At 42.8% G+C, this 12093-nt stretch overlaps 1 protein-coding gene across 1 annotated transcript in view; it reads left to right on the plus strand.

The window, feature by feature from the left end:
* The window catches only part of LOC128644599 (endophilin-B2), an 82506-nt gene extending 72805 nt beyond the window's left edge, over positions 1-9701 (plus strand). Inside the window, exons 7-9 of the mRNA XM_053697146.1 lie at positions 6548-6572; positions 7541-7620; positions 9198-9701. Coding sequence (XP_053553121.1) covers positions 6548-6572; positions 7541-7620; positions 9198-9701 — 609 coding nt within the window. The remainder of the gene's footprint in view (positions 1-6547; positions 6573-7540; positions 7621-9197) is intronic.
* The last annotated feature ends 2392 nt before the right edge of the window (positions 9702-12093 follow it).

The raw sequence follows: 12093 nt of genomic DNA on the forward strand, positions 1-12093 counted from the left end.
CCTTTATATTGGATGCCGCTTTTCAAATAACGAAATTGGCGGCGAAAAACTCAGGTTTTGCTATAGTAGCGCGGAGGGCGCTTTGGTTAAAATCCTGGTCGGCAGATGTGTCGTCCAAGACTAAGTTACTTAATATTCCTTTCAAGGGTAAGACCCTTTTTGGGCCGGAATTGAAGGAAATTATTTCAGACATCACTGGGGGTAAGGGCCATGCCCTCCCACAGGATAGGCCTTTTAATGCTAAGAACAAGTCTAATTTTCGTTCCTTTCACAATTTCAGGAACGGACCGGCTAATAACTCCACTGCCGCTAGACAAGAAGGTAACGCGGCCCAGCCCAAACCCGCTTGGAAGCCCATGCAAGGCTGGAACAAGGGTAAACAGACCAAGAAACCTGCTGCTGCTACCAAGACAGCATGAAGGGGTAGCCCCCGATCCGGGACCGGATCTGGTAGGGGGCAGACTATCTCTCTTTCGCTCAGGCTTGGGCAAGAGATGTTCCGGATCCCTGGGTTCTAGAAATAGTCTCCAAGGGATACCTGCTAGAGTTCAAGGGACTTCCTCCAAAGGGAAGATTCCCCCTGTCTCACTTATCTTCAGACCAGATAAAGAAACAGGCATTCTTACATTGTGTAAGAGACCTATCAAAGATGGGAGTGATAAACCCAGTCCCCTCCGGGGAACAAGGTCTAGGTTTTTACTCAAACCTGTTTGTGGTTCCCAAAAAAGAGGGAACTTTCAGGCCAATCCTAGATTTAAAGATATTAAACAATTTCCTCAGAGTTCCATCCTTCACGTGGCTCTTCCATTCGGTTTAGCCACCGCTCCCAGAATTTTCTCAAAGGTGCTAGGGTCCCTTCTAGCGGTCCTAAGGCCGAGGGGCATCACTGTAGCACCTTATCTAGACGACATCCTAATCCAAGCGTCGTCTCTTTCCAAAGCGAGGGCCCACACAGACATTGTGTTGGCTTTTCTCAGATCTCACGGGTGGAAGGTGAACATAGAAAAGAGTTCACTGTCACCGTCCACAAGGGTTCCGTTTCTGGGAACAATAATAGATTCTATGGAAATGAAGATCTTCCTGACAGAAGTCAGAAAGTTAAAGCTTCTAAACGCTTGTCGAGTTCTTCATTCTATTCCTCAACCCTCCATAGCTCGGTGCATGGAAGTAATAGGACTAATGGTCGCAGCAATGGACGTGGTTCCTTTTGCTCGAATTCATCTAAGACCCTTACAGCTGTGCATGCTCAATCAGTGGAATGGGGACTATACAGACTTGTCTCCCCAAATTCAAGTAGACCAGGTAACCAGGGACTCACTTCTCTGGTGGTTGACCCAGGATCACCTTTCTCAGGGAATGAGTTTCCGCAGACCGGAGTGGGTCATTGTCACGACCGACGCCAGCCTCTTGGGGTGGGGCGCGGTCTGGGACTCCCTGAAAGCTCAGGGCCTATGGTCTCGGGAAGAGTCGCTTCTCCCGATAAACATTTTGGAACTAAGAGCAATATTCAATGCGCTCCTGGCTTGACCTCAGCTAGCGAAAGCCAGGTTCATAAGATTTCAGTCGGACAACATAACGACTGTTGCGTACATCAATCATCAGGGGGGAACAAAGAGTTCCCTAGCGATGAAGGAAGTAACCAAGATCATCCAATGGGCAGAGAATCACTCCTGCCATCTATCTGCTATTCACATCCCAGGAGTAGACAACTGGGAGGCGGACTGTTTGAGTCGTCAGACTTTCCATCCGGGGGAGTGGGAACTCCACCCGGAGGTCTTTGCTCATTTAACCCAATTATGGGGCATTCCAGACATGGATCTAATGGCGTCCCGTCAGAACTTCAAGATTCCTTGTTACGGGTCCAGATCCAGGGATCCCAAGGCGATTCTAGTGGATGCATTAGTGGCGCCTTGGTCGTTCAACCTAGCGTATGTGTTTCCACCGTTTCCTCTCCTTCCCAGGCTCATAGCCAGGATCAAACAAGAAAAGGCCTCGGTGATTCTGATAGCTCCTGCGTGGCCACGCAGGACTTGGTATGCAGACCTGGTGAATATGTCATCGGCTCCACCATGGAATCTACCTTTGAGACAGGATCTTCTAGTACAAGGTCCATTCGAACATCCAAATCTAGTTTCTCTGCAGCTGACTGCTTGGAAATTGAACGCTTGATTTTATCCAAACGTGGGTTTTCGAATTCTGTGATAGATACTCTGGTCCAAGCCAGAAAACCTGTGACTAGAAAGATTTACCATAAAATATGGCGTAAATATATCTGTTGGTGTGAATCCAAGGGATTCTCCTGGAGTAAAATAAAAATTCCAAGGATTCTCTCCTTTCTCCAAGAAGGTTTGGATAAAGGGTTGTCCGCTAGTTCTCTAAAGGGACAGATTTCTGCTTTATCTGTCTTGTTACACAAACGACTGGCAGCTGTGCCAGATGTACAAGCTTTTGTTCAGGCTTTGGTTAAAATCAAGCCTGTTTACAGAACCATGACTCCTCCTTGGAGTCTAAATTTAGTTCTTTCAGTTCTTCAAGGGGTTCCGTTTGAACCTTTACATTCCATAATATTAAGTTATTATCTTGGAAAGTACTGTTTTTGGGTGCTATTTCTTCTGCTAGAAGAGTTTCTGAATTATCTGCTTTGCAGTGTAATCCACCCTATCTGGTTTTCCATTCAGATAAGGTTGTTTTGCGTACTAAGCCTGGTTTTCTTCCAAAAGTTGTTTCCAACAAGAATATTAACCAGGAAATAGTTGTTCCTTCTCTGTGTCCGAAACCAGTTTCAAAGAAGGAACGTTTATTACACAATTTAGATGTTGTTCGTGCTTTAAAGTTTTATTTAGAAGCAACAAAAGATTTTAGACAAACATCATCTTTGTTTGTCGTTTACTCTGGTAAGAGGAGAGATCAAAAAGCTATTGCTACCTCTCTCTTTCTGGCTAAAAAGCATTATCCGATTGGCCTATGAGACTGCCGGACGACAGCCTCCTGACCGAATCACAGCTCACTCTACTAGGGCTGTGGCTTCCACATGGGCCTACAAGAACGAGGCTTCTGTTGATCAGATATGTAAGGCAGCGACTTGGTATTCTCTGCACACTTTTGCCAAATTCTACAAATTTGATACTTATGCTTCTTCGGAGGCTATTTTTGGGAGAAAGGTTTTGCAAGCCGTGGTGCCTTCCATTTAGGTAACCTGATTTGCTCCCTCCCTTCATCCGTGTCCTAAAGCTTTGGTATTGGTTCCCACAAGTAATGGATGACGCCGTGGACCGGACACACCATTGTTGGATAAAACAGAATTTATGCTTACCTGATAAATTACTTTCACCACGGGTGTGCCGGGTCCACGGCCCGCCCTGGTTTTCCTAATCAGGTTGAAAATTTTTTTTGTCTTTATACACTACAGTCACCACGGCACCCTATGGTTTCTCCTTTTTCTCCTAACCGTCGGTCAAATGACTGGGGGGCGGAGCTAGAGGGGAGCTATATGGACAGCTCTGCTGTGTGCTCTCCTTGCCTTTCCCTGTAGGGGAGGAGAATATCCCACAAGTAATGGATGACGCCGTGGACCGGACACACCGTTGGAGAAAGTAATTTATCAGGTAAGCATAAATTCTGTTTTTTTAACTTGAATTGATTGTGCAGGTAGAGTTTGTATCTGGTGATATTGTGCAGGTAATGTTTGTATCTGATAGGTGATATTGTGCAGGTAAAGTTTGTATCTGATTAGTGATATTGTGCAGGTAACGTTTGTATCTGATTAGTGATATTGTGCAGGTAACGTTTGTATCTGATTAGTGATATTGTGCAGGTTAATGTTTGTATCTGATTAGTGATATTGTGCAGGTAATGTTTGTATCTGATTAGTGATATTGTGCAGGTAATGTTTGTATCTGATTAGTGATATTGTGCAGGTAATGTTTGTATCTGATTAGTGATATTGTGCAGGTAACGTTTGTATCTGATTAGTGATATTGTGCAGGTAATGTTTGTATCTGATTAGTGATATTGTGCAGGTAATGTTTGTATCTGATTAGTGATATTGTGCAGGTAATGTTTGTATCTGATTAGTGATATTGTGCAGGTAATGTTTGTATCTGATTAGTGATATTGTGCAGGTAGCGTTTGTATCTGATTAGTGATGTTGTGCAGGTAACGTTTGTATCTGATTAGTGATGTTGTGCAGGTAATGTTTGTATCTGATTAGTGATATTGTGCAGGTAATGTTTGTATCTGATGGTGATGTTGTGCAAGTAGCGTTTGTATTTGATTGGTGATTTTGTGCAGGGGAGCGTTTGTATGTGATTGGTTGTGTTTCTTTCTAATGTCATCCAGTAAAACAGTGGGTAATGTTAGTGTTTTTGCCCTTGCACAAACCAGTGTTTATTCAAATATGTCCCCATAAATTGAAATATTAAGAATTTGAAGTGTGATTAGAAATACAGGTGTTACATGTTAAAGGGGCCATGATACCCAAATGTTGAAACATTTTAAAGTGATGCAGCATAGCTGTAAAATGCTGACTAGAAAATATCACCTGAACATCTCTATGTAAAAAAGAAAGATATTTTACCTCAAAAGTTCCTCAGTAGCCACATCCCATTGTAATGGACTTTAAGCAGCAAATCAGTATGTTTATCCCGGGACAGCAAAGGGAGTGAGCTTACGTGCACACTCGTCTTATTTTCCTATTCAGTTTAAGGAAGTTTACTATGAAATCTCATGAGATCACAGTAAAAGAGTTCATGACCTCAGCACTGTTGATGCTGATTGGCTGCTGTTCATTTCTTCATTTAAAAAAAAAAAAAAAGTTTTTTTAAGCTGCAGCTGATTATAACTTTTTACACAGAACTTACTCTGCTGAGCTGAGGAGATTGTGAGGTAAAATCTCTTCCTTTTTTACATAGAGATGCTCAGGTGATATTTTCCTGTCTTCTTTTTTACAGTTATACTGCATCAGTTTCAAGTGATTTAGCATAGGAGTATATGTCCCTTTAAGAAAAGGCTATTTTGTAATGTTAATGAAAAAAGCACAGCTAAAAAACTATGGTTGTAGAAAAAAATCTGCAGCCATTAACTTATGATTGTTACCTGATAACTGATTGTGATTAAGTCCTTTTTGTTTTATTATATTGCGTGAGCAGTTTCTCTTAATGAGATTTTAAAGGGATATGAAACCCAATTTTTGTTTCTTTCATGATTCAGATAGAGCAGCAACTTTCTAATTTACGCTTATTAGCAATTTCTTTGTTCTCTTGCCATCTTTATTTGAAAAAGAAGGAATGTAAAGCGCTTAGGAGCCGGCCCATTTTTGGTTCAGAACCTGGGTACAGCTTGCTGATTGGTGGCTGACGTGGGTTTCCTATACCTTTTTTATCCTTATAATCTAGGTTGGCAGAAAATGACCTTTGTTAATATCCTGTTTTATAATTTAGTTAAAAATCCTGTTATGAATTTGTACTGGCAGTTTATTTATGTTGTGTCTCTTTCATTGTGTACTGTCATTGCACAGAGACATTTTAACTTGTTGGTAGAAAAAAGTTCTGCATATGCCCAGGCTATTTGCTATACAAAAAGTAAATAAGTTTTAGTGCTTTAATTCATTTACACTTTTTACAGAAAGTTAAAGGGATACTGTACTGTAAATTTGTTACCGATTAATATGTTTCTAGTGACTTGTTCTACCACCATTTTATTTTGATTTGAAATGGCTGGTTTTGCTCATTGAAACACCAACCCATTGTTCTCAAGGCTGGTCCATTTAAATGGAATGAGCCTGCAGGTAGATCAGACCTGGTATGTTCACTCTCTTTTTATACACAAGTGTTAGCAGTAAGGTATTTGCCCTATTAATAATGGGTGGGGATGAAGTAAGAAAAGAAGGTATTTCAGATTTAAAAAATCTCTCCCACCTTCAGCTGGGAGGCTGGTTTATTGTGCTATGTCTTGTTTGCATAGCTTTACTAAACAGATTTATGCAGCAGCTATTTTAAATGACAGGATAAAGGAGCTGTGTGCAAATCATTGATACAAATTTATATTTGGGAACACATTAAAGGAGGTTTACAGTGCAGTCTCCCTTTAGGGTCATATTTTGCACAGATACATTTGGGATTTCTGTGTCCGTGTGTTTCATTCAGCTGAGAGTTGCACCAGCTTTGGTTTCACATATTCCACTTCTGTTCTCCACAAGTTTCCATCCCATTTGCACCTCTCCTCACGCCCATTTCCCATAACTGGGTTTTTCAGGGGTGGATGATACATTATTTTATTTCCCAACTACAGTAATTCTGGGTAAAAAACCTTCAGAGCAATGTGACATTCCAGGCAAATTGTTTTATTGTTACTAGAGATGTGTAGCATAGACCTCATACAGCATTTAATCTAGAGGTAGGAGAGAGAGCTTCAGTTCTGTATCTTATAGAGACTGTATAATGTACCCTGTCACTCATTACCTGTCTGTCACACATCACTTGCTATTGTGTTTTGTTGAGTTGCCTTGACGTGTCTGAGACTCATTTCTCCTGTTACTCTGTGACTGCAGCTTTGGAGTGACGAGGTGGACCAAGGTAAGAGCACTATGTAGGATTCATTTTGCTGTGTTTGTAAAGGTTTGAGATGATGCTGGGATTAAGTTGCTACTAACCATTATGTGATAACTGTTTTTGTCTCCACTCATCTGTATAAAATTAACTGTTGCTTGTCTTCTACACTGGTAAGTACATAGGAAATGCTCGCTAGAGTCCATTCTAGGCTCAGCCTACACCTGGAACCTGTGGACTTCAATGAAATTAATATATTTTTGTTAGTCATTTTGTGTTTTGCACATTTCTATCTTTCACTGTGACTGACATATACCGGGCTATAATACGTACTTTTTATAATCAATGCATTACTGGAACACACTAAACACTGAGATTGTAATAGAACATGTGTAAATTTATAAGGGTGCTTTTTGTGTTTGTGCGAAAACCTACAGCACGGCTCAAATGTGAGTAGCACCTAAAAACTACAAAACCGCTCAGCACAGATTGCTCAGCAGTTAAACGTTCTTACCCTTGGGACCCCTTGTCCTGCTGTAGTAATGCTCCCTTACCAGCAGTAACTGTGCTCATAATAATCGTATCTAGTCCTACATGGTCTTACTCTGAAAGGGAAGCTATAGGATAACTTGTAAGATAGAAAAGTCGTAACATCGCTTCTAGCATTAAAAGGACATAAACACGAAATAAATCGATTTGTCTGAGAATAACATGTAGATTTATTTTTTAAAGTTTCATAGTTGTTTAAATAGTCACAAAATAAGTGTAACGTTTTAGTGTCTATAAAACAATGGGAGCTGCCATGTTCAATCCCATCCAGCATCTGGGGAGGGGTCCTGAGATTCAGATAACCATCCTTAGAAGAGGAATCATCTGACTCCAGCCACCCCTTTTTAACTAATGGGGAGCTAGACAAGTCACTCAGTAGGAAGATCCTGGCGAGCTAATGGCCTGGATATATTCTTCTTCCGTTACCTGCATGCGTGTGTGTTAAGCTGGAGGAGGCATAACCATTGTCAACTCAGGTATAGCATTTGGTGATAACTTGGCAGCAACCCCAGGGGTTACAGTTTGGGTGAGCAGCAGAAACCTGACCCAAGAGCAGTGCAAGCAAATCCCTTTGTAGGATTAGATATACACTCAGAATGATTTACAGTACCGCACTGTGAATAGGTGGTTGAGGAAAAGCCGGAAGGCGCACATTAGTGAGACAAAAACTTATGTCCCAGTGCACTACTGGAGAGTGGTCCCCACCATTTTCTTGTGCTATAAACACTAACAAGAGCACAGGTGCAGTGAAAGGGGCTGCTTTTATAGTCTCTAATTTTAGTGGAGTGTGCTAATACTGGACAAACTTCTTAAGCAACAGGGGAAGTAAAAAGCGCCATGTGTAATGTTTGTGTAAATGTCCCAGGCTATGTGAATCAGGGCATTCATGCTAATAGCTGATGGGCCAGGAAAGGTATACATTTACTTACCAGTAAGCACCTTCCTCTACCTTTCTTACTGTAGCTTAAATAGACTGCATCCAGTAGAAGGGACCCATCTCCTCCAGGGGATTAGAAGATTTATCCACTTTTCATTTGAGAGGCCTATGACATCGCCACACTGAGATATATTTCTGGCTCTTGTTCAAGTCCTCTGTCCAAGAGGAAGATTAGAGAACTACAATGTTAAGATCAGGAGCATTTCAAAACTCACATTTTCCATTCTGGAGGCAAAAAAATGACTGTGGGATTACTGGGAGAGTGGGATGGATTAAATCTCTGGGATTATTGGTGTTTTGCCTCCTTGGGCTGGAGTGTAATCCCAAATGTGATCTCTCATGAGACTCTGATAATTTAAAAAAATAAATATCTTTTAATTCCTGGAAACAGAGAGATGGCAAAACCATAGACCAAGTTAGCTGACAGATTCAACAGATCTAGTTAACATTCACCAATTAAATAACAACCAAAATATGCAAGGTAATTAAAAGAAATATAAAGACAAGCCAAATCAGGATTATATTCCATTTAAACTCTGAATTAGGTTTCTAATAATCTTCAAGGTGCCAGACCATCAAATTCTTACAATTATCCAAACAATACATTTTACTAATGGCTTCCTATGACAAGATACTATCCCGGAAGTATAAATATCATGCACATTAAACAATCTTTCCTCATTACATTTAGCCTTCCAGGCAGAGCAAAACTAAATGGAGTTCTTTCATTATAAGACTCCTACAAAATGGTGTTTAAGTGGCTGGATCTGTTTTTCTGTGTTTAATCATAGTCAGCCAAACAACTTCATAATAAGCCTCTGTCCACTAACTGCTAATCAGATGCATGTGTCTGAATTTCAGGAGAGAGGAGGGAACCTGCAGTTCTTTGGGATAGTGAAGATTAGTGGCTGCATTTTCAGTGGCAAAAACGATTGATCCGTTGCAGCAGCCGTTAAATACCACATTACTATTCATAATATCACAGAAATAAAGACTTCAGATGAAGGAAATACTTTTCTGTGCTTAAACAGATATTCTAGACAAACATACCCGCATATGTCAGAGCAGAGACTGCCATTACTGTGCAATGATGTGCTTGGTTATTCACACTCTCTACCGGCTGTACACGTGCCTGGTTATTCACACTCTCTACCGGCTGTACACAGTTGCCTGGTTATTACACTCTCTACCCGGCTGTAACGTGCCTGGTTATTCACACTCTCTACTGGCTGTATGCGTCCTTGGTTATTCACACTCCTCTACCGGCTGTACGCGTGCCTGGTTATTCAACACCTCTCTACCGGCTGTACTCATGCCTGGTTATTCACACTCTCTATGTCTGTACGTGTGCCTGGTTATTCACACTCCTCTACTGGCTCTACGCGAGCTCGGTTATTCACACTCTCTACCGGCTGTATGCGTCCTTGGTTATTCACACTCCTCTACTGGCTGTACTTGTGCTGGTTATTCACTCTTACTGGTTTTGTGCGTGCCTGGTTATTCACATGCTCTACGCGTGCCTGCTTATTCACACTCTACTGGCTCTACACGTGCCTGGTTATTCACACTCTACTGGCTCTACACGTGTCCTGGTTATTCACACTCTACTGGCTCTACACGTGCCTGGTTATTCACACTCTACTGGCTTCTACACGTGCCTGGTTATTTAGACTCTACTGGCTCTATGCCTGTTTTTCACACTCTACTGGCTCTACGCGTGCCTGGTTATTCACACTCTCTACTGGCTTCTACGCGTGCCTGTTTATTCACACTCTGTACGCGTGCCTGGTTATTCACACTCTACTGGCTCTATGCCTGTCTGTTTTTTCACACTCTCTACTGGCTCTATGCCTGTCTGTTTTTTTCACACTCTCTACTGGCTCTATGCGTGCCTGGTTCTTCAGACGCTCTACGCGTGCCTGGTTATTCACACTCTACTGGCTCTATGCCTGTCTGTTTTTTTACCCACTCTCTACTGGCTCTATGCCTGTCTGTTTTTTTCCCACTCTCTACTGGCTCTATGCCTGTCTGTTTTTTTTCCCACCTCTCTACTGGCTCTATGCCTGTCTGTTTTTCACACTCTCTACTGGCTCTATGCCTTCTGTGTGTTTTTTCACACTCTCTACTGTCTGTAGGTGGCCTGGTTATTCACACTCTCTACTGTCTGTACGTGTGCCTGGTTATTCACACTCTCTACTGGCTGTATGCGTGCCTGGTTATTTACACTCTCAACTGACTGTACTTGTGCCTGGTTATTCACACTCTCTCTACTGGCTCTACGCGTGCCTGGTTATTCACATTCTCTACCGGCTGTATGCATCCTTGGTTATTCACACTCCTCTGACTGTACTTGTGCCTGGTTATTCACACTCTACTGGCTCTAGGCGTCCTTGGTTATTCACACTCTATTGGTTCTACTCGTGCCTGGTTATTCACACTATCTATCTGGCTGTATGCGTGCCTGGTTATTCCACAATCTCTCCCGTCTGTACGCGTGCCTGGTTTTTCATACTCTCTACCATCTGTACGCGTCCTTGGTTATTCACACTCTCTACTTGCTCTACCCGTTTCTGGTTATTCACACTCTCTACTGGCTCTACGCATCCTTTGGTTATTCACACTCTCTACTGGCCGTACTCGTGCCTAGTTATTCGCACTCTCTACTGTCTGTACGCGTCCTTGGTTATTCACACTCCTCTACTGGCCTCTATGCGCGCCCACGTTATTCACACTCCTCTACTGGCTCCTACGTGTGCCCGGTTATTCACACTCTACTAGCTCTACCGTGCCTGGTTATTCACACTCTACTGGCTCTACACGTGCCTGGTTATTCACACTCTCTACCGGCTGTATGCGTCCTTGGTTATTCACACTCCTCTACTGGCTGTACTTGTGCCTGGTTATTCACTCTACCTGGTTCTATGCGTGCCTGGTTATTCACATGCTCTACGCGTGCCTGCTTATTGACACTCTACTGCTCTACACGTGCCTGGTTATTCACACTCTACTGGCTCTTCACGTGCCTGGTTATTCACACTCTACTGGCTCTACACGTGCCTGGTTATTCACACTCTACTGGCTCTACCACGTGCCTGGTTATTTACACTCTACTGGCTCTATGCCTGTTTTTTTCACACTCTCAACTGCTCTAAGCGCGTGCCTGGTTATTCACACTCTCTACGCGTTGCCTGGTTATTCACACTCTCTACTTGGCTCTATGCGGTGCCTGGTTCTTCAGATGCTCTACGCGTGCCTGGTTATTCACACTCTACTGGCTCTATGCCTGTCTGTTTTTTCACACTCTCTACTGTCTGTACGCTTGCCTGGTTATTCACACACTCTACTGTCTGTACTCGTGCCTGGTTATTCACACTCTCTACTGGCTGTATGCGTGCCTGGTTATTCACACTCTCTACTGGCTGTACGCGTGCCTGGTTATTCACACTCTCTACTGGCTGTATGCGTGCCTGGTTATTTACACTCCTCAACTGACTGTACTTGTGCCTGGTTATTCACACTCTCAACTGGCTCTACGCGTGCCTGGTTATTCACATTCTCTACCGCTGTATGCATCCTTGGTTATTCACACTCCTCTGACTGTACTTGTGCCTGGTTATTCACACTCTACTGGCTCTAGGCGTCCTTGGTTATTCACACTCTACTGGTTCTACTCGTGCCTGGTTATTCACACTATCTACTGGCTGTATGCGTGCCTGGTTATTCACAATCTCTCCCGTCTGTACGCGTGCCTGGTTTTTCATACTCTCTACCATCTGTACGCGTCCTTGGTTATTCACACTCTCTACTTTCTCTACCGTTTCTGTTTATTCACACTCTCTACTGGCTCTACGCATCCTTTGGTTATTCACACTCCTCTACTGGCCGTACTCGTGCCTAGTTATTCGCACTCTCTACTGTCTGTACGCGTCCTTGGTTATTCACACTCCTCTACTGGCTCTATGCGCGCCCAGTTATTCACACTCCTCTACTGGCTGTACGCGTGTCTGGTTATTCACACTCTCTACCGGCTGTACGCGTGTCTGGTTATTCACAACACTCTAC

This window comes from Bombina bombina, unplaced genomic scaffold (genome assembly GCF_027579735.1).
Source record: "Bombina bombina isolate aBomBom1 unplaced genomic scaffold, aBomBom1.pri scaffold_841, whole genome shotgun sequence".
NCBI classification, from domain to species: domain Eukaryota; kingdom Metazoa; phylum Chordata; class Amphibia; order Anura; family Bombinatoridae; genus Bombina; species Bombina bombina.